This window comes from Chiroxiphia lanceolata, chromosome 23, assembly GCF_009829145.1.
Source record: "Chiroxiphia lanceolata isolate bChiLan1 chromosome 23, bChiLan1.pri, whole genome shotgun sequence".
NCBI lineage: Eukaryota > Metazoa > Chordata > Aves > Passeriformes > Pipridae > Chiroxiphia > Chiroxiphia lanceolata.
In genome coordinates, this window is record NC_045659.1 from 5,038,555 (window position 1) to 5,059,058 (window position 20,504).

General features: G+C 51.2%; 3 protein-coding genes across 9 annotated transcripts; 2 read left to right on the forward strand and 1 right to left on the reverse strand.

The window, feature by feature from the left end:
- Positions 1–1,219: 1,219 nt before the first annotated feature.
- Positions 1,220–4,845, forward strand: LOC116797756. 3 transcript variants are annotated; one of them, XM_032709580.1, is made up of 6 exons: positions 1,220–1,370; positions 1,991–2,062; positions 2,153–2,245; positions 3,817–3,936; positions 4,222–4,360; positions 4,545–4,845. In XM_032709580.1, the coding sequence occupies exons 1-6, from the start codon at positions 1,283–1,285 to the stop codon at positions 4,822–4,824; spliced, it is 792 nt and encodes a 263-aa protein (XP_032565471.1). In that variant the 5' UTR covers positions 1,220–1,282; the 3' UTR covers positions 4,825–4,845. The 3 variants fall into 3 exon arrangements, with proteins under 3 accessions (XP_032565471.1, XP_032565472.1, XP_032565473.1); XM_032709581.1 differs by having other exon boundaries at positions 4,548–4,845; XM_032709582.1 differs by having other exon boundaries at positions 2,168–2,245.
- A 1,113-nt stretch (positions 4,846–5,958) lies between these two features.
- Positions 5,959–13,411, reverse strand: LOC116797752 (ubiquitin carboxyl-terminal hydrolase 42-like). Of its 5 annotated transcripts, XM_032709576.1 has the most exons (13): positions 13,328–13,391; positions 12,890–13,018; positions 12,239–12,386; positions 10,692–10,892; positions 9,541–9,651; positions 9,369–9,468; positions 9,158–9,225; positions 8,933–9,003; positions 8,336–8,418; positions 7,979–8,090; positions 7,574–7,714; positions 7,271–7,371; positions 5,959–6,523 (listed from the first exon to the last, which is right to left on the reverse strand). In XM_032709576.1, the coding sequence occupies exons 4-13, from the start codon at positions 10,876–10,878 to the stop codon at positions 5,986–5,988; spliced, it is 1,512 nt and encodes a 503-aa protein (XP_032565467.1). In that variant the 5' UTR covers positions 10,879–10,892; positions 12,239–12,386; positions 12,890–13,018; positions 13,328–13,391; the 3' UTR covers positions 5,959–5,985. The 5 variants fall into 5 exon arrangements, with proteins under 5 accessions (XP_032565467.1, XP_032565468.1, XP_032565466.1 ...); XM_032709577.1 differs by lacking the exon at positions 12,890–13,018 and having other exon boundaries at positions 13,328–13,411; XM_032709575.1 differs by lacking the exon at positions 13,328–13,391 and having other exon boundaries at positions 12,890–13,215.
- A 22-nt stretch (positions 13,412–13,433) lies between these two features.
- LOC116797755 (BRD4-interacting chromatin-remodeling complex-associated protein-like) lies at positions 13,434–17,308 on the forward strand. Its single transcript, XM_032709579.1, has 6 exons — positions 13,434–13,649; positions 14,708–14,753; positions 15,366–15,408; positions 15,746–15,811; positions 15,904–16,356; positions 16,980–17,308. Exons 1-6 carry the CDS (start codon positions 13,595–13,597, stop codon positions 17,283–17,285), a joined length of 969 nt encoding a protein of 322 aa, XP_032565470.1. The 5' UTR covers positions 13,434–13,594; the 3' UTR covers positions 17,286–17,308.
- The last annotated feature ends 3,196 nt before the right edge of the window (positions 17,309–20,504 follow it).

A 20,504-nucleotide genomic window follows, 5' to 3' on the forward strand; every position in this document is an offset into this window, starting at 1 on the left:
CCTTTCGGATCCTGGCTCTTCGAGACTGAAAGGATGTGACCCTGCACGTACGTGTGAAGGAAAACCAGTCAACTCCTTGTTGTCTGTGCAGTTTTTGGGCTGCAAAAGAGAAGTGAATCCCAGCACTGGCTTTTCCTTCCAGAACCTTTTCCATGGGACCAGCTGCTGGACATTTTTAGTTTTGTAACAGGATGCTGTGAGACCAAAGGTGTGTCAGGGGACACAGGGCTGAGCACACAGACCCGTGTATGTCTATATGGAGTTTATAAGCTTTTATATTTTTATATGCAGTTTATAAGCTGCAAAACTTTTTGTTCCAGCACCTTTGGCATGGGAGCAATTGCTGCACATACTAAGTTCTGAAGCTGTGCTCTGCAAGAGTGAAAGAATAGGATGGTACATGCAAGCTGAGCAGGGAAGTGCTAAACCCCAGGGAGGGTGTTGCTTTTTAAAGGATGAGAGTTAAATGTGGAGACAGCAACTGCTGGCTGAGCAGGCACCTTTTGTGACCAATATTTACACTTGATATAGTCAGTTTAGGTACAGGATCTCTGCGAGATTGAAACTGTGAGAGTACAGAGCCAAAGAGATCGTTTCAGGACTCTGTGATTGATTTTCCAGTCTCCCTGTCCCAGACTGTACAAAGTAACAACGGATCACATTTCACCAGTGTGGTGGTACAAGACTGGGCCAGGAAGGAGGGCATCAAGTGGGTTTTTGATACATTTATTATCCCCAAGCAAAGGGGGTGACAAAGCTGGAAATGGTTTGCTGAAATGCTCCCTTAGATCACATGAATCTGGATGGGAGAAAAGGCTCCTCTCTGCATTATCCCAAATAGATAGTATGGACCAATGGAATGATTTGGCTTGCAGGTCTCAGCCTTGAAGCAAGGGCACCTGGGTCCTCCTTTGCTTCCTTCCATATCAAAATCTCCATGTGGACACTGCATAAAAAAGCCATCTGCAAGCACTTTTACTTGCTACTACTTTTGTCAGGCAGCATTTAGCAAGAAATGAGCTTTCCCACCCTTCTCCACTTCTGCTTCTGCCACGCTCGTACAGAACAAGGGAATTCACCAGCGGGCAGATTTGGGAATTCACCAGTGGGCAGATTCAGGAATTCACAGGCCATGGGAGCACTCTGGGGAGCCCTGGCAGTGGGCAGGTCCTGGTGGGGTCATGGGGTGGCTCTGATGTGAGGTCACAGAGCCCTGCTTTGAGGAGCTGCTCCGTGCCAGCTGTGAGCAGCACTGACACAGTGTGTGTGAGCACGGGGGGTCATGGTCCTCACCCACTGCCTCCTCCTCTTTCTGTTGGCCCTGCAAGCCCAGGACGCCCAGACTGCTCCAGTCCGGGGGCAGGGAGCAGGTAGGCAGGCAGGGAGCAGGTAGGCAGGCAGGGAGCAGATTAGGCAGGCAGGGAGCAGGTTAGGCAGGCAGGGAGCAGGTAGGCAGGCAGGGAGCAGGTTAGGCAGGCAGGGAGCAGATTAGGCAGGCAGGGAGCAGGTTAGGCAGGCAGGGAGCAGATTAGGCAGGCAGGGAGCAGGCAGGCAGGCAGTGGCCAGCACCAGCCTGGGGCTGGCAGCAGTGAGCCAGGCAGACAGAGCCGTGTGGGCAGTAGGGCAGACACAGCACGGGGAGGTGAGGAGGGGCTGCAGCTGCTTCAGGGAGGGGGTTCCTAATGAGCAGGGAGGTGTGGAGTGGCAGTGCCAGGCCAGAAAGTTGGCACTGAGTTATCCCCCACTCGGTGATGGTTGTCCAGCCTCTGGCTGGGTTCCAGGGCTGACCCACAGACAGGTCACATCTCTGTGTGTGCCGTGGCTTTTTGCTTCCTCTGAGAGCTACCAGCTCAGAGTCCCAGGGTCAGCCAAGTGCCCCTGCAGGTGTGAGAACACAGATCCACCTGTACATGCCCTGTCATTATGTGACAGGTATGACAGTGTAGAGTAGAACGTGTGATGGTAACTTCTCATGGGTGTTTGGTTACAGATGTGACCAGAGAGAGGGCTCTTCCAGCTCCTCAGACAGTTCCCATGCTGATTCCCAGCTGGTATCCCAGGGGTGAGTAGTCAATCTCTTTAGACTTCACAGAATAATAATTCTTTTTCAATGTGTTCTTCACGTGAAATGTACCTTCATACTTCCCATTAGTGTCTTTGTATAAAGTTAAAACAAGGAAGGATTTCCAGAGGACTCCAGAAGTTCCAAAAGAGGCCCTGAAAAACTTGGAGAAAGCCGCATCAGGTCAGTATATCTCACTCTCTGAACCATGGGACCTGAGAAGCTGAGCTTTTAGCTTCCTGTAGGAACACGCTGGAGCCTGGGCAGCAGAGAGGGATCTGTCAGAGGGACACTCGATTCCACACCTTGTGTGGGCTGCTGAGCCACAGAGATGATCCAGCACAGTCTGCTCCCAGCTGTGCTTCCAGCTGAGTACCAGGGTCAGCAGCTGCTGCAGTTCAGGAAGGACATGGAGGGGCTGGAGCAGGTGCAGAGAAGAGCAACAAGGCTGGGGAAGGGACTGGAGCACAAGTGCTGTGAGGAGAGGCTGAGGGAGCTGGGGGGGCTCAGCCTGGAGAGGAGGAGGCTCAGGGGAGACCCCCTGACTCTCTGCAACTCCCTGACAGGAGGGGGCAGCCAGGTGGAGACTGGTCTCTTCTCCCAGGAACCAGCAGTAGGACAAGAGGGCTCAGTCTCCAGCTGTGCCAGGGGAGGTTTAGGTTGGATATTAGGAAGAAATTCTTTCCAGAGAGAGTGCTCAGCCATTGGAATGGGCTGGGCAGGGAGGGGGTGGAGTCACCGTCCCTGGAGGTGTTTAAGGTGAGACTGGATGTGGCATCAGTGCCATGGGCTGGGAACCACAGCGGGATTGGATCAAGGGTTGGACTTGATGATCTCAGAGGTCTTTTCCAACCCGACTGATTCTGTGATTCTGTGACTGGCCAGAGCTGCTTTGTGCTGGGTATCCAGGTGCTGGGAACAGGTGTGTGCTGAATTCGTGTTCAGCTCATGCACAGAGCAGCCTCAAGGCATGAAGGACATCCCAAGAAATCTTGGCTGCCCTTTCCTAATGTTGGAAGTCGTGTAGATCCTGATTCTGCAGGCATTTCTGCCTCCATAGGGACACTAATACATCACTTTTTCACCCATTTAGACACTTTTGACAAACAAAGAAATTAGTGTTCATTGGTTCTTAATTACATAATTCACTTTCATTAGTTATTATTCTACCTTCTATTGGCTATTAACTTTTCACTTTCTATGCTAATTAAGTCCACATCTTTATTCTGTTTAGTATCTTTTCCCTCCAGTAGGGAAGGAATCCAGCACTTCTCTTGAATTCTTCGTTAATTCTTTTCTTTAGCTGCTGGTTTCTGCAAAATGTCCATGTAGTTCATTCCAGATGTCCAACTTCAACAACACATCTTTCTCTCTCAGACTTTGTTCCTTGAAGCGTATCAAAGTTTAACAAAACTCGCAGTTCTAGTACTTTCCCAAGCTGTGTTCTCACAGAAGGTGCTTTTTTTGCTATGTGCTGGCTAAAAGTGATTTAAGGCCTAACGCAGCTTATGATTGACTAAAACACCTAATTAAAAGGTTTAATTAAAACCGTATATTAAACCCAAATATTGTAAAAGTTATATAATTTCCAACAGGCTCTCCCTTTCTATTTACATTTCAGAAAGCTTGGTTGTGGTGTTCCTGTTCTGTGGGGGACAGCAGGCTCCCCACTGCCAAAGTGCCCAGGACGTGGCACCGTGTTCCTGATGAGGAACGATTACTTCTAATTAAACTGTCCCCTTGTTCTTTTCTAGAGGTGGAGCCAGAGCAGAAGGAGGCCTTGCAGATGAGAAGAAGTGACAGGGTGCCAGTCTCTGGCAGAGAGGCAATACAAGAAGCCAGCACACCTGCTCAGCCTCAGGGGCATCCTGGAGGTGAGTACTCGGGGGATGTCAGCTTGGGAGAACTGGAGCATTTCTGCTGCACCCCTGCAGTGTCTCCTTGGAGGAGCTGTGGGTGCCCAGCACAGAGCCCTGGCCTGCAGCCCAGAGGGACAGACGGGCTCTTCTCCATGAGAACTTTGAGGGATCCTTCTTGTCCCCTCCAGAGCCAGAAGCACCCATCTCTGAGAACAAACCCTTCGGGCAGGTGAAGCACACTGTGAGATCACCCCTAGGGCAGAGCACGGTGATGTTGTGGTGTTGTCTCTCCTCCTGCAGGGCCAGGTGCTGGGGAAAAGGCTGGTGGTCAGGAGCTGAGCAAGTTCTACATCCTAGGCACTGCAGCAGCCCTGGGTGTGCTGCTGCTTGGGATAGTGGTACTGGGCACAGTCCTGTCACTGCTGAGCAGCAGAGACACGTGAGTTGGCTTTTTCCCAGAGTTATTCACTGCTGCTGTTGGCAATGAAGTATTTGCAGTTAGGGTGTGCTGGCTTGCCAAGGCAGCTGCTGGCAGTGGCCTGCTGAGATTTCCATGGTATGATCCTTCCACTGTCCTCTTAGTTCATGTCACTGAGTGGTCTTTTCTGAACCCATTTGTACAGAAGGACCCAGAGAACCAGAGGAGCACCGGGACAGGCCAACACCAAGAGCTCCAGCCCATCCCCGGTGGTCTTTGCAGCACAGCTCGCCCAGATGTCCAGACACATGGTCACGGGGCCCTCACCTCTGCCCACGTGCCCCAGCTGCTCTCTGGCTGACTGTGCCTCTTCATGTGACAACTGGATTTTGCTGGACTCATCTCAGCCCACACCGTTTGGGTATCGCTGTTACCAGTGCCAGGGCTACTGCACATTAAAAGAGGATTGTTTTGTGAATGGATAAAAGATATATTTTTGCCAAAAAGCAGTGAGTTCTTGCCTGTTTTGGCTGTTTCTGTCGGGGTGGAATGCACAGAGCTGTGAGAGGAGCTGCAGAGACCTGCATTCCAGTGCAGGACACCTTTCTCCCAGCACCAGCCTGGTTTCCCAGCTGGGGTTTCATCCACAAGGATGGGGAGGTGCTGGTGAGACGTGGGGTGCAAATGCTTGTCCAAATAAATTTAATGGTTTGGCTTGCAGCCCTCAGCCTTGAAGCACAGGCACTCAGGTCTTCCTTCTCAGAAATCCATATCAAAAGCTCTGTATGAATACTGCTTAAAAAAGCCATCCACGAGTGCATTTACTTGCTACCACTTTTGTCAGGCAGTATTTAGCAAGAAATGAGCTTTTCCTGTTAGTTTTGCTACAGCTTTATTACTTTGAAAGACTCTGCTTCTTCCCTCTGCTACTCCAGTACAGCCTCCCAGCCCAGCAAAATCATGTTTCAGTAGGAAACCTTCACCACACAAAGGTGGGCACTCTATGGGAATATGTTAATCTCAAAAAATGGAGTCTTTTAACCTCTCTTCCTCTTTTTTGCCAACACTTAGTGTTAGAAAACAACTGAAAAAAACGGAGTTCTTACACTTTATGGTACAAGCAGCAGGACAGAGGAATGAAGACAGAAAAAATGGGGGCGGGAAACAGGACAGAGGGACTGCAAAGAGGAAAAACAGGTCAGGCAGCAAGACAGAGTGGAGGAAGCATGACAGCATAAAGTCCTGGCCTCAGCACCCCCCTTCCCAATTTAGTGTCATCTGCTCCAGCATCCAGACCGTTAGCTATGGAAAACATTAAACAGGATGGGTCCCAGTGCTGATTCCTGGGAGACAGTGCTTGTTCCTGGCTCTGCACTGGACTTGGTGCCACTGAGCAGCACCCCTGGGGCCCGGCCATCCAGCCCTCTTCAATCCTGGTCACTGCTGGCTCGTCCAGCCCATGTCCCTTTGAGTGACTTGAGCTCCATTTTTAAAAAGAAGAGATTGCCAGGTGGGTACCTGCAAGCCCACAACTTTCAAAATCCCATCACACAACCATCCCTCACTGCCTCTTTCCACCAACTGCCCCAGAACCTAGAGAGAAGGAAACGTGCTGTAAATTATTTGTGCAAGGCCAACAAGGGGTTTTAATTGTGGCTGTGACTTCTCTGCCTGTTGGTTCCAAATGGTTCCTGTTGCCTCCTCCTCCTCCTTTCTACCTGAGGGTATTCCCTGACCTCCAGAGGTCGTCTGGGGAGACCATAGCTCCGGATCTGTAAGGATCTGCCCTGCTCTCTCTGTCTTGGCAGGAGTTGTTCCTGAGCAGCCCTGTGTGCAGGAGCCCACTGGCAGCTCCTGTTGGAGGGTCCTGGAGCTGTGTCATCCCTGGGAGCATTAACAGAATCTGGAAGATGAGTTCTCTTCCTCCTCCCCGTTGAGCTGTCGTAGTTGGCGCTGTTCATGAACCAGCTGTAGTGAACATTGCCCCACCGCGGGGATCTGCTCCTGTTCCTCTCCCTGGCATCATTCCTCTGGCTGTGTGTCACCTTAATCCTCCCAGGCAGATCCTGTGGTCCTCCAGAATCCACCTGCTTGCTGCTACCCCCACTCTGACTGAGGAAGGAATGGGCATAGGGTGGTGCTGCTGAAGAAGCTGCCATTTCTTCCATGTTCAAATCAGGGCACCTGAAGATAAAAAAAGAGTGATCTCTGTTTAGGGCATTTCTTGCAGACTCATCTGGGATTCAGTAATTTCCTTGGAGCCGTTTCTACAGCTTCACCAAGGTCACCCATGGGAAATTCAGCTGGGGTCTGACCCCCAGGTCTGCCCCCAGAGCAAGTCCTGGTCTTTATAGCCCCTAAAGCCTCCATTTCACAGAATCCCAGAATGGTTTGGGTTGGGAGAGACCTTAAAGATCATCTCATTCCACCTCTCTGCCATGGGCAGGGACACCTTCCACCAGCCCAGGTTGCTCCAAGCCCTGTCCAACCTGGCCTTGGACACTTCCAGGGATGGGGCAGCCACAGCTTCTCTGGGCGCCCTGTGCCAGGGCCTCTCCACCCTCACAGGGAAGAATTTCTTCCTTATATCTAATCTAAATCTTCCCTCTTTCACTCTGAAATCGTTACCCCTTGTCCTGTCACTACACTCCCTGATAAAATGTCCCTCCCCATCTTTCCTGGAGGCCCCTTAAGTCCTCTTCTCTGCATTAGCCAGCTTCAGAAAGCAGGCAGGGCAGCTTACACAGGGCAGCAGCCTCATGCCCAGCAAGGAATGAGAAGGACTGGCATGGGGTACTTCAGAACTGACAGCACTGAAGGACACAGACAGGAGTTGTCTCCTGCAGCGGAAACACTCAGGAGGATGAAAAGACAAACGGGAAAGCCAGGAAAAGGAAACATATTCTGGACTCGTATGACCCTGGTTCTTACCTGATATAGAAAAGCAGATAGGCTTGCTGGCCCAGGACTGTGTGGATGTCACAGTCATCCATAGTCTCATCATCCATCTTGTACCACAGCCCATCACTGGCCTGCAAAGGAAGGCACCCGTGTCTGGAGGGGAACCGCAGGATTTCTCCGCAGAAAACTGCGGAACAGTTGGTACACCAACACAAACCCAGCCCAGCCCTGAAGGAGAAACTCCCCCAAAGCCTTGGCTGCCAGTAGCACTGCTGGGAATGTTTGTCTTCCCAGCACACATTTTTCCCTGCCAGGAGGGAAGTTGCTCCTTGCCTTTGTGTAGCAGAAGAAGTGCCCGGCGAGACAGGTTTCACCGCTGTGCACCACGACGGAGTACAAGGAGTAAAGGAGGGGCTCTTCAGCTTCCTCAGACATGTATGGCTGAAGATCCAAGCACTCAGGGTACTCCACAAGCTACAGGGAAACCAAGAGGGCTCAGCAATGACCCTGAGCTAGCTGAAATAGCCTCCAGCATGGAATGGTTTGGGCGGCAGGAAACTGTTCTCCTGCCAAAGCAGCTCTGCCAGAGCAGAGTCCAGGCTGGTCTTCCCACAGGAAGTCTCCTCTCCCCAGAAGGGAACACAGAAAGCCCAACAGGAGCAGCTTGTGACAAAGGGTACTGCTTTGGGCAATCTCCTGCTCCAGGAAGAGGAAGCTGCTCTCTAGTTGCATACCCACCTCGCTGATCTTCCTGCTGCTCCGAACATCAACCCTTCCCAGGCACAGTGTGAGGACCCTGGGCGCGTGATGGATTGTGATCTTCTTGGAGGCGATCATCTTCTTCCTATACCTTGAACCCAAGCACAGAGCCAAGCGCCAAAATGCACCTGATCTTGCCCCAGGAGGGCCAGACAACCTTTCCTGTCTCACACATCCCAGCACTTCCTTAAGGTTATTCCAGGCTATAAGGCCATATTAAAAAAGGCTGTGTCTCATTACTGTGCATTAAACCTCTATGAGAAGCTGTTTCTGCTTGATGACATGCAGCCCCTCCTGTGGGATCTGCTGTTAAAATATCTTTAGAGATCATCTTACTTGCTGCATTTCATGCACTGTTTCCCATCCAGCAGCTTGGGCTTCACAAAGTTCTCCAGGATCGCGGTGAGGGATGAGGCTGCCTGGACAAGGGAGAAAGGAGCTGCTGAGCTGCAGGAAATGCCCTCACCCAAACACTTCTCAGGAAGACCCAGGCTGTCGATGCTGAGCAGACCCACTGTGAACCTGCAAGCACTGTCCAGGAGGAGGCAGAAAGGAAGTGTGATGCTGAACATTTCCTTTGTGTCTCAGGGGCCATCAAGAGCTCCCTCTCTGTGCCAGTGCTCAGTTCAGCTACTGATGGTGTGCCAGGGCACCAGCAGTGAAAACTGATCCAGCCCATGAGCCTGGCAGCCAGACAGCTGCTGAGGGAGGGCAAAGGAGGGAGAGGAGAGTATGTCAAGGGTGCAGAGGGCATAACACTGCTGGTTCAGCTTAAAGCCAGCACCATGGGAGAGCAGTGCCACGGCCTCTGTGGGAGGACACTTCATTCCCCTTCCCAACCACCACCAAGCTCCCCTGTGCTTGCAATAGAGGTTTTTAAGACAAATGCTTTGGTTCTGGAAAGCTACAAAGCATAATTGCAAATCCTCTTACTTTGATTTTCAAAAGGACTTCCAGGAAGGCCTTGTAGGAATCAGAAACTGCTTGGCATCTCAAGCACGTGACTGGAAGGAAAATCAAAATGCTGGGTGAAGTTAATTCGCAGTGATGGTTTATGCCTGTGGGACTTCCTGCACCAGTCATGGGACCAGCTGCTCGTCACAGGCAGACAGAAGGGCACAGAAAGGGCCAAGGAGAGCAATAGTTGTGGAAACATACCTCTGGATCTCAGAAAGCCCCCAAATATTTGGTAGATGAGGGTAGTTGTCTGAGAAGAGACGTCCAAGCTGGAAATAAATGGCAAGGCAGAGAGTTACCTCCTCCAGGAGTTTAGATTTGAAACCCCTGGGTTTAATTTTTCCTTGATGGGAGCACTTCAGGGAGTTCAACAGGTTCAGGAACACTGAAGAGGGAATTTGCTTGTGCTTACTCTGTGCTTCCAGGCAGACAAGCATCCTGCATGGCATGGAGAGCACAGCAGAAGAACTCGTAGGCATCTCCTGCTACATCAGGCTTAAATTCTCCTATGACTAAGAAAGAAGTTAGTGGTTCCACCCTGCAAGAAGGGAACAAAGCCTGTCCAAGCACCTGAAGTTGCTTACATCTGAGGCTCTTGAGGACAGCCCTGGGCAGGACGGCGTTGGCCAAGGAATACATGATCTTCCGAACGTGGTCTTCCATGATGCACATCATGCAGAAGACTTGCTGATCACCTGGGGAGGGAGGGAAGTTTCTCGGGTTAGCAAAACAATCCCAAGTGTTGGGAAACCTTATGGAGGTCTTGAAGTTCTAAGGACTCTCTATTCCTCTTCTCTCAGGGTGCCAATGTCCTGAGAAGCCCGGGACATTTAAATGCACAGAAAATGCTCTTCAGAGGGAGGCTGAAGTGGCACAAGTTTTCTGTGCAATAAGCCAAGAGGGTTTAACGAGGTGGGACAGAGACCCAGGGCTCAAAAGAGGTGCCTTTCTGAACATGAAAGCACCTTGATAGGACAATGAGCCAGCAGTGTGCCCAGGTGGCCAAGAAGGCCAATGGATCCTGGCCTGGCTCAGGAGCAGTGTGGCATCAGGAGCAGGGAAGTGATTCTTGCCCTGGACTCAGCGCTGGTGAGACCAACCCTGGAGTGCTGTGTCCAGCTCTGGACCCTCAGCTCAGGAAGGACATGGAGGGGTTGGAGCAGGTCTAGAGAAGAGCAACGAGGCTGGGGAAGGGACTGGAGCACAAGTGCTGTGAGGAGAGGCTGAGGGAGCTGGGGGGGCTCAGCCTGGAGAAGAGGAGGCTCAGGGGAGACCTCCTGACTCTCTGCAACTCCCTGACAGGAGGGGGGAGCCAGGTGGGGGTCAGGCTCTTCTCCCAGGAACCAGCAGTAGGACAAGAGGGCTCGGTCTTCAGCTGTGCCAGGGGAGGTTTAGGTTGGATATTGGGAAGAAATTTTTTCCAGAGAGAGTGCTCAGCCATTGGAATGGGCTGCCCAGGGAGGGGGTGGAGTCACCATCCCTGGAGGTGTTTAAGGACAGACTGGATGTGGCATCAGTGCCATGGGCTGGGAACCAGGGCGGGGTTGGATCAAGGGTTGGACTTGAGGTCTTTTCCAACCCGGTTGATTCTATAATTCTGTGACAAACAGCTCTTCGTTTGAGCCCTCAAGGAACACAAGCTGACAAAGAAGGGCTGCTACTCTTTCTCGTAAATCCAATTCCAGGTTCTGGGAATCCTTGGGATTTACAATGAGACACTCCTAAAGGTACTCACAGGACTGGCTGTGCTGACGAGAGAGCAGGTAATTAGCCAGAGGGGGGGTGTAGGTCAGGCACTGCAGGATGACGTTGACGTAGCAGGTGCTGCCCCGGTTGCGGAGTCCCGGCCCAGGTCTCCGCGTGTGCAGCCAGTCCATGCAAATGTCCTCTGGGGGAAAGAGGATCCTTTCTGGGGGAGTCATTTCCTTGGCAATGGCTGCAGGGAAACGACATTTGAAAAGAGGTGAGACAAGAGGTAAGAGGTGCGCTCTGCCCCGGGTGATGGCCAGGCCATGGGGAACGAGGCTACATTTGGAAGGCATCTGGTCATTGGTGGTGTCCCCAGGGATCAGTGTTGGGCCCAGTCCTGTTTAATATCTTTATTGATGATCTGGGTGAGGGTATCAAGTGTATCCTCAGTAAATTCACAGACAACACCAGTTTGGGTGTGAGTGTCGATCTGCTGGAGGGTAGGAAGGCTCTGCCAAGGGATCTGGACAGGCTGGGATGAGACCAACAGCATGAGGTTCAACAAGACCAAGTGCCAGGTCCTACACTTCAGCCAAAACAACCCCATGCAGTGCTCTAGTCTGGGTTTCCAACCACTCCAGGGGCAGAGTGGTTGGAAACTGGCCCAGTGGAGAAGGACCTGGGGGTGCTGGTCGACAGCAGCTAAACCTGAGCCAGTGTGTGCCCAGGTGGTCAAGAAGGCCAATGACATCTTGACCTGTATGAGGAACAGTGTGGCCAGCATGGCCAGGGAAGTGATTGTCCCTCTGTACTTGGCACCTCGAGTGCTGTGTCCAGTTCTGGGCCCCTCAATCAGGAAAGACATTGAGGGACTGGAGAGTGTCCAGAGAAGGGCAACGAAGCTGGGGAAGGGTCTAGAGGGTAAGTCCTATGAGGAGCAGCTGAGAGAGTTGGGGTTGTTTACCCTGGAGAAAAGGAAGCTCAGGGGTGACCTTGTCACTCTCTACAGCCACCTGAAAGGAGGTTGTAGCCAGGTGGGGGTTGGCCTTTTTTTCCAGGTAATCACCAACAGGACAAGAGGATATAGCCCTAAGATGTCCCAGGGGAGGTTCAGGTTGGACATCAGAAGGAATTTCTTCACAAGAAGGAGTGGTTATATATTGGAATGGGCTACCCAGGGAGGTGGTGGAGCCACCTCCATCCCTGGAGGTGTTTGAGAGAAGCCTGGATGTGGCATCAGTGCCATGGTCTGGGTGACAAGGTGGTGTTCAGTCAGAGGTTGGACTCGATGACCTCAGAGGTCTTTTCTAACCTAATTAATTCAGTGATTCTGTGTGTGAATGTTGTTGCTCAAAAGCACATTCAAATGCTGAGTTCTCTACAGGACACCAAGACCAACAGCTCTAACCACCAACCCAGAAACATCAGGGGAAGCCTGACACCCTGTTGACATCTGCTGGTAGGGAAACAGTTCTGGAAAACAGTTCTGGAAAGTCTGTTCCCCTGCTTAGTGTGCTAAAAGTCCAGCAAACTGATTTCTGGACCACAGACTACCTTCCTGCCCCTCTAGAGCCTTGGATTATCAGATTTTACCTTTTCCTGATTGTAATATAATGAAAACAGGCGACGCCTGGATCAGTCTGGCTGCTCTCAGGAAGCGCCTCAGAATTCACTCCAGGTTGTCAGTGGGGATGGAGCCACAGCCATGTCCATTGTCCAAGGGCATCCACAAAGTCCAAGCCTGCTGGTGAAACCATTACTCAAAGAAGTTGTTCCCTCTTGAGGCCAGCACCCCCTCAGGTACAGAGGGAAAAGCTTGGGATGACAGAGGATGTCAGGACCTCTTCCAGAAAGATCGGATCAGTGCCAATCATCTCTTGGGAAAGGAAGTAATTGTAGCTCAGAAAAATGATTTAAAAAAACCCAGATGTGACCCACAAAGCACCTCCAGCTGTCAAAAACTGGTGTTTCCACCTGCTGCCAAGGATGAAGAATGCTTGGAAACAGGCAGACATGCAAGTAGCAATGGAAGGAGCTAAGTTATCCCAGCGGCCAGCTCAGGTCCAACTAGCTTTTGCTGGCCCACTCTTCAGGATGCCAAGGGGGCAGGTGAGGTCACAATCACCACTCACAGGTCCTACATGTTTTCCCCTCAGGGCCACACATGTTTTTGGCCCTGTGGCCACCACAGCTCAGCCCTCTGGCAGCTGGAAGTCATGGACACCAGGGCACTTTGAAACCCACCTCCCAGGAGAACGTGTTGGGGTCCAAAGCATCATTTTAGGGTGTAAACTCCTCAAAGCCTCAAGTTCTTCGTGTCCAAAGCCTCATTTTGAAGGTGCAGAGAACTAATACCTAGGGTATAAAGTCCTGCTTTTAAGAGCCAAAGGAAGACTCACTTATAAGGACCAAGTGTGGTTTTAGGGGTAAAAATGAATTAAAAGCTGGTAAATCTGGGTCTTGGAGGAGGAGGAAGGACATTGGACTCCCTGCAGGGAAGGTGCTGGATGAGGGATGCTCACTGGTGGACCAGGGGGTTGCTGTTTTGACTGAAACCAACCCAAACCCATTCTTTGGTTTAGAAAAGGGTGAGAAGGGGCCATTCAGGGCAGCATTTTATCACCCTATGGGGTATTATTGGTGTCTTTTGGTTTTGTTCTGCCTCAACAACAGGGAACATACATCATGTCTCTTGTACTTCAACTTTTGATGGACTTTGAGCACTTTTATCAGCGACACTGTCATGACATCACAGCCAGGGCTCATGGAATCCCTCCCGTTCCTCTCCCACGGCAACGGAACGTGGCCCCCAAACACCAACAGAGAACGTTGGCCTCGGTCACAGGACCGGTTGCCAACAATTCCAGGTGGCCCTCAGTCATGCCCAGTCCCCAGTGACGTGGCCCTTGGGAACAACCCGGTGCCAGAAAGGGAATTCTGCCCTCAGACATGGCCAGGTGCCGCCCATGGAGCATCTTATTCTCCCTGATCCCTCCAGATCCAAGTGAGCACTTTTATTTAAGGAACATCAAATATCCATATTTACAGGGAAAATTCCAACCCCTTTAGGGGCTTATTGCAAAGATAATTTTCAGGATCTGGCCATCACTCCTGCTCCTTAATTAGTGAGAACTGGGCTGCTTTGGAACCACCAAAAATAGGGAATATTTTGAGTCTGATTTTAAGGGCATTTTGCCCTCGTGCTGCCTGATGGTTATTCCTTCACCCCCACAGAGCACCCCCCAGGGTCTCCTTGTGGGGGCTGCTGTCCCTCATTGCTGTGATCACCGGCTTTAATTTGCTCCTCAAGCACTATTGCAGAGATCCAGGGAGCTGAAAAACATCTTACTCCACATACACCCCCCCAGCCGGAGAAAGCCAAGGAGGAAAATCTTCCTATATATCATTTTTGGGTGTCATAGTTGAAGATATTTTTATCTTTAGAGTTTACCGAGGTAGTGGACTGCAGGTAATTTTTTCCTTGATTTTTATTAGTGGTTTCGTACTGCCCCACCTCCAAATCCTGCCCAGATCTGAGGAAAAGAGGGGAAACATCCAAAACCAACCCCAAAATCACAGAGTTTCCCAGATGTGCTCATCCACAAGGGTTTTGGAGGAGGCAGCCTGGTCGCAGGTTATCATCAGAAAATCCTCAATTCCTTCCAAATCCGCTTTACTCAGTGGAATTTTAGGGATAAAAGTGCATAAATAAGTTGTGTTAAAGACGAGTTCTTGCCAAGCCGTGCCAGGATCTGGCTCCAGGTGCTCCTGGCATTGAGGAACCAGGATTGTCCCACGCCAGGTGCAGCCAGGGAGGGTCAGCAGGCCCCTGTGGTGAGGTGAAAACGAGCCAAAAACCTGCTGGTTTGGGTTTCAGGGTGAAACCTGAGCTCTGGCTGGGAGAACTGGGACTGAAATCCATCGGGTGGGTGGATCAGGAACCCCCCTGCAAGGTTCCTGTCAGGGGGTTGACACCTCTTTGGGTGTCCTCTGGTCTGGGCACCACCACCATCACCATCCCCCTGCTCTCCCAACATAACCTTCTCTCTCCTTTCTTTACAGTTGATACAGATAATGAAGACAGTTGGGGCCTGTCAGATGTATTTTGGTAAGTCCCATGATTTTGGGGTGAGAAAGGGGATTCCACCCCCCTTGGATCTCCCAGCAGGGATTCTGCTGTGCTGGCCTGGGTCTCCCAGAGCCAAAACCCACCCAAGCTGTCCTCCAAAAGGGCTAAAAAGGGCTGAAATGTCTTGAGAAGGGCAGAAAACATCATCCAAAGGAGTGGAAACACCCCATTAGTGCAGAGAATAATGATAGTGTGGGAATAAATCCCATTTTTCAGCTATTTTACCCAAAACTACGACTTTTAGGGCTCTGTGCACCACAACCCTTGCTTGCTACCGGTCCCCCTGGGCTGGGGGTGCTTGTTAGCAGGTTCCTCAAATGCTGTTCTGCCAAATGGCTCATTTTTTGTTCTTATGAAACTGTTGGTAATTGTTGCTTTGGACAATTATCAGGGAAAGGGGAATAAAAGGGCGTGAGCAATGCAGGAGGCAAAAACCAGCCTCTGAGCACATACCTGATGGCTCAAATTGGTCCTAAAACATCATTATTGAACCACAAATGGGTGTCCATCATTAGTTATAACATTTACTAGCATTAATGTGTTAATTAGGTGCTGGTGCTGTCTCCTAAACCTTTTCCTGTATTTTTGCAGCGATCCTCAGGTCGTGAACCACTTTTTGCCTGGATCCAGAAAGGTGACAACTCAGCTACCTCTCCAAAACACAAACATCCTGGGTTTTTTTCGTAGAAACTGAGGGTTTTTTACATCAAACTTCTCCCAAGGTCAGGATCTTTTTGGTTTTGAGCTTCTACCACCACTCATGCGGTGTAGCCAGCTGGGATTTTGGGGTGTTTTGAGCCAAAACTGGGAACAGGGAGGGCCACTGCCCCACTGCTGGGAAGAGCTCGGTGTTTTCTGGGGCTGCCCCTCACCACTGCACCCTCTTTTTTTCCCCCCATTTTTTTTTCATTCTAAACAAAGTCTAAACATTTTCATTCTAAACAAAGTAAATCCAATGTTTGTAATTCCAGACTGACAGTGCTGCCGTCCTGGACAGCACAAAGGATGCAGCCAGTTCCTTTTTTGAAGGTGCTGGGGTAGGTCTTTTTTAAATTTCTCCTTGGGGAGACTTTCCTTTTGCTCTCATTGTTTTTCTACGTCCTCAGCGTGTTTTTCATCTATTTCCCAGCTCTGGGAATCCTCCAGCAGCCTCCTGAGTGCAGAGCTGAGCCAGCCCACGGTCAGCATGGGCCTGGCAGTGCCACAGGATGCCAGCCTGGCATGGCAGTGGGACAGCGGGGCCGCCGTGGTGGGGCCACCCTGTGACCTGCTCCAGCAGTGCCTGTGGGCAGCGGGCATCACGGAGCAGCTGCTGGAGGCGGAGGCCAAGCAGGACCTGGGCAGGTCCCAGCCCCAGGTGGCTTTGGGCAGCACCCTGCAGCTCTGCCCCGCTGATGTCCGGGGGCTGCAGCCCTGCACCAGCCACCCCCCCCAGAAGGGGAACATCCAGCCCTTCCAGCAGCACCTCGGGCCCTTCTCCGGCCTCCAGGGCCCCGGTGGGACAGTGGGCGTGGGGCCCAGCCAGGTGTGGGGACAGCAGGTGATGGCCCAGCCAGCACAGCAGGTCGTGTTCCTCCAGCAGGCAAGTGCAGCCCCTCGGCCAAGTGGCCAAGGGGGTCAGGGACCAGCACCTACCTCCACATTCACTGCACCTCCCAGACAGGCTTTTGTAGTTCTGGATTTTGAAGCCCTCCACTTTTAGCTTTATTTTTTTAGTTGTTTTAGTCCTATTTACATTTTTTTAATTTACATTTATTTTAATTTTGCTATGTCGCTTAATTCTATTTCTTTTAATTCTTTATCTTTTAATTCTATTTCTTTTAATTCTGTTGTTTTAGTTCTGTTTCTTTTCCTTTAGTTCTTTCACCTGGGAAGGGGGAAGAGGAACAGGGACAAAGAGCCCAGTCTTTGAACTTTGATCTAGTTCAATCTTCAAGCTCCCCCTGGTTTGCATTTTGGGGGTACATGGCCCCATTCCTGGGGTTCAGACCCTAAGGGGGGCAGCTCTAGCAGAGCCCTTTTTGAATCCTGGAGTCCTTAAGGTTGGAAAAACCTGGAAGATCCTCAAATCCCACCCTCTCTGTGCTTCCTCGTGCCCTCTGGTGGCCGGACAGGAGGGTCCCTCCCTCATCCATGCTGAACTCTAATAGTTTGGGGGGTTAAAAACATGTTTTCACCCTTTGGGTTGTTTTTCACCCCATCCAGGTACCACAGGGGATCGTCTCACAGGGAAAGCAGCTGTTCCCTGGCCCACCCTCCTGCGTCCTGGGGAGCCCCCAGGGGCAGCCAGTGCCGGTGCTGGTGCCACTGGTGCCACTGGCCCACGTGCCCACCACCTTCCCACACTCTGCTGCCAGGTCATCCCACCACCACCAGCACCCTGGAGCAGCAGCCCCTCGGCACAGCAGCACCCTGGCACCCAAGGCTGGGGGAGTTGAGCTGTGGCACAGTGAAAGCTGCCAGAGCCAGGAGCCAAAACAGGAGACTGAGCTCTTTTATCTCTTATTTTAAATAAAACTGGGTTTTTTTCCACGATAGAACGTGCCATGAGAATCTGAAATGGGATTATTTAGTATTTAGGCTTGAGCTTAAGCACATCCCCCGTCTGTTTGATGTTTGAAAGATATCATCACCCTGGTCCCTGAGCAGAGGGAAACCTCCAGCATTTCCATCCCCATTTCTGCTGGGAAAGGGGCTGTGACCCCAGGGAAGTCAGGGCTCCTCATGCCTTCCAGCAGCCCCTTCAGGTGAGGAGACAGCTTTCCTGGGTTTGCTCTTCATTACCAAGTTTTTTGACATTGTTAGCAAACTTTTCCACTTTGTTTCCAAGATTTTCCACTTTATTTTCCCTATGAAGTTTTGCCCTTTATTGCGTAGTTTTCACCCTCTGTTTCCCACTTTTGCCCTTCATTTCCCATTGTTCTCCCTCCAATACCCATTTCCCCCTTTAGTGCCAAGTTTTACACTTTTTTTCCCATCTTTTCCCCTTTATTTTCTAGAGTTCCAATTTTTTTCTCAGTTTCCTCTTTTTATTTCCAAGTTCTCCAGTTTATTTCCAAGGCTTTCCACTTTTTATTTCTCAGTTCCCCTTCATTTCAGCTTTCTCTCATCCAAGTTTTTCCCCTTTATTTCCAAGTTTCTCCACTTTGCCTCCATGTTCTCTGTCCTTGGTCCCTCGATGGAGCTTTCAGAGGGCCACGGGTCTGAATCCATCCTCGACAGAAGCTGCAGCTGGGATGTTCCTGCGGTTTTCAGGTTCTTCTTCATCACCTGAAAAAAACCCCAGTGCCAGCGGTCAGCATCACATCGGTGGGCACAAACCCTTCCACAGCAACTCCTGCCTGAGAAGCACCTCAAAAACCTTCCACTCACCTGCTCTGCATCGATTCTGGTGTCGGTCGCTGCAGCCGTCGTGGCTTCTGGCGCTAAAGATATTCAGAGAGAGAAAACTATCGCTGCACTTGTGAGAAATCACCAGCCCCCACCACCTCCTCCTCGCTACCGCGCAGCTCACCTCGAATGCTCCTCCAGTTCCAAGAGCTGCCCACAGAGGGCCTGCAAAGCCCGGGAGAAACGCTTCCCTAAGGTGCCGCGGGAGATTTTGCCCTGAGACATCGACTCGGCCAACAACCACCTCGCCTTGGAACGAGCTTCACCGCTCCAAGGCCACGTGTGTCAAGCGTTGACAGAAAGCTTGACCAGGCTCAGGGTCTTCTCTTTGCACAGCCGAGGGCTACGGGTGACAGGGCAGAGAGAGAGGAATTCAAAGTGAGAGACAGGGTACAGGGTCAAGAAAGACGGAGAAAGAAATACCCTCGTGACACACTACAGGGTCCGGAAAGAAGACCTTGATAACGGTGACAAGATGCCAGACAGAGAGAGACAAAGCAGAAATACCGAGGGGCTACAGACACAGGCAGGGAGGGATGGAAAAATGGCAGCTGGGAGCTGGACAGAGAGAGATGGAGAATGAGAAAATAGTTACAGGCAGAGAGAGGAAACACCTGGGAGACGGGGACAGGGGGCTGGTTCCAGAGAGATAGAAAAAGCAGGTAGAGGGGAGAAGAGAGAAAACGCAGCGTTGTGGGAAAGGGGATGGAAAAAGGGGAGGGAAAGGGGAGGACACAAAAGTTGGGAACAGCGCCCTGCAGGCCCCGCAGTGCCCGGGGATTTCACTTTCGGTGCTGCCGGGAGCCTTTCCCAGACACTTCTTTCTCCTCCTGCAGCTCCCGGCTCTCGGCGGTCCCTGCGCCCTGGGGCACAGGCGGGTGTCCCACAGCGCTGATGGACGAGGCTTCCCGGGCACGGATCCTCGCTTGCCAGGGGGGCCGGAGCAGCTCAGTGGAGCTCCGACGAGATGAGGAGGCGCCTGCCCCGGGGGGTGTCCGCCTCATCCCGGACCCTCCTGCCCCGGTCGCCTCCCCGGGCCGGGCTGCAGGCTCCGCCGCGCTGCTCCCTGTCCTCCGTCACTGTCCCATCCAAGATCATCCACAGCCGTGCTCCCAAACTGCCGGCATTTCACTCCAAAGTGCGGCTCTCCCAGCAGAGATACGGGTGATTGGAACCTCGCATCGGGGTGAGAGCCTGGAGCACGATGATCCTGGAGCTGGAGCGAAAGGTCTTGTCTGGCTGCCACGGTCTGGCAGCTGGAGCAGACCCCAGCCACATGGTGCCCTTTTTTGGTCAGGTCCCCTCTTGTCACCCACAAGCTTTCAGCCCCTGAGATCCAGCGGGGCATGGGACAAGGGCCTGGAGGCACAGGACAAAGAAAATATCTTCCCAATAACAGAGGGCAGGATTAGATGGGATATTGGGAAGAAATCCTTCCCTGTGAGGGTGGGGAGGCCCTGGCACAGGTTGCCCAGAGAAGCTGTGGCTCCCCCATCCCTGAAAGTGTTCAAGGCCAAGTTGGACAGTGCTTGGACCAAGTCACTCCAAACCTTAAGAACAAGATGAGCTTTAAGGTCCCTTCCAGCCCAAACCATTCTGGGATTCCAGGATTTCTTCAGCGCTGTGCCAAAGCACGCAACGCTCCAGCCAGGACTTGGCAAAATCTCATTAAACTTAACAACAACCATTTCACAGCTTCTTTTGAATTTTTTTTCCTTAATATGAGCAACCTGAAACCATGTGCCAGCAGGGAAACCCTTCTCCTGTCCTGCTGCATGGAAAACCAGCCTGGAGAAAGAGCCAGTGAGCACAGGTGGTGGTGTCTATCCTCCCCCTGCTGAAAGGCCATCCCTTAAACCCAGTATCAGGGAAACTAATCCTAAACCCGAGATCAGAGAAACTGAGTTTGAACCCAAATGTTCCACTGGGCTGCAAGTCCAGATTTAAAAAAGGAAAAGAAAAAAAAGCCAGCACGCATGACAACATTCCCCTAAAACAATTGCTTAAATTGTTCATAATTAAGACATTTTAAAAATTAAAGCTGAAAAAAAATTTATTAGGAAAAGCAACTCATTTTTCTTGCGATTATTATTTTAATTTTTGAGAGGAAAAAGGGGGTTTTTTATTTTCATTTTATAAATAGACTTCTACTTTCGTTTTTATTCTATAAATCTTTAAAATTTTTGTTTTGTAAGGGAAATAATTTTTGCATCTGCGATTTCACCTCTATCTCATCTTTTGCTTTGTTTTCCTATTTGTAAATTCCTATTTTCATTTCCTCTTTTTCAGTTATTTTTTTCCTCCCTCGGCGCCCTCTCGACCCGCGCAGCCCCGCGTGTA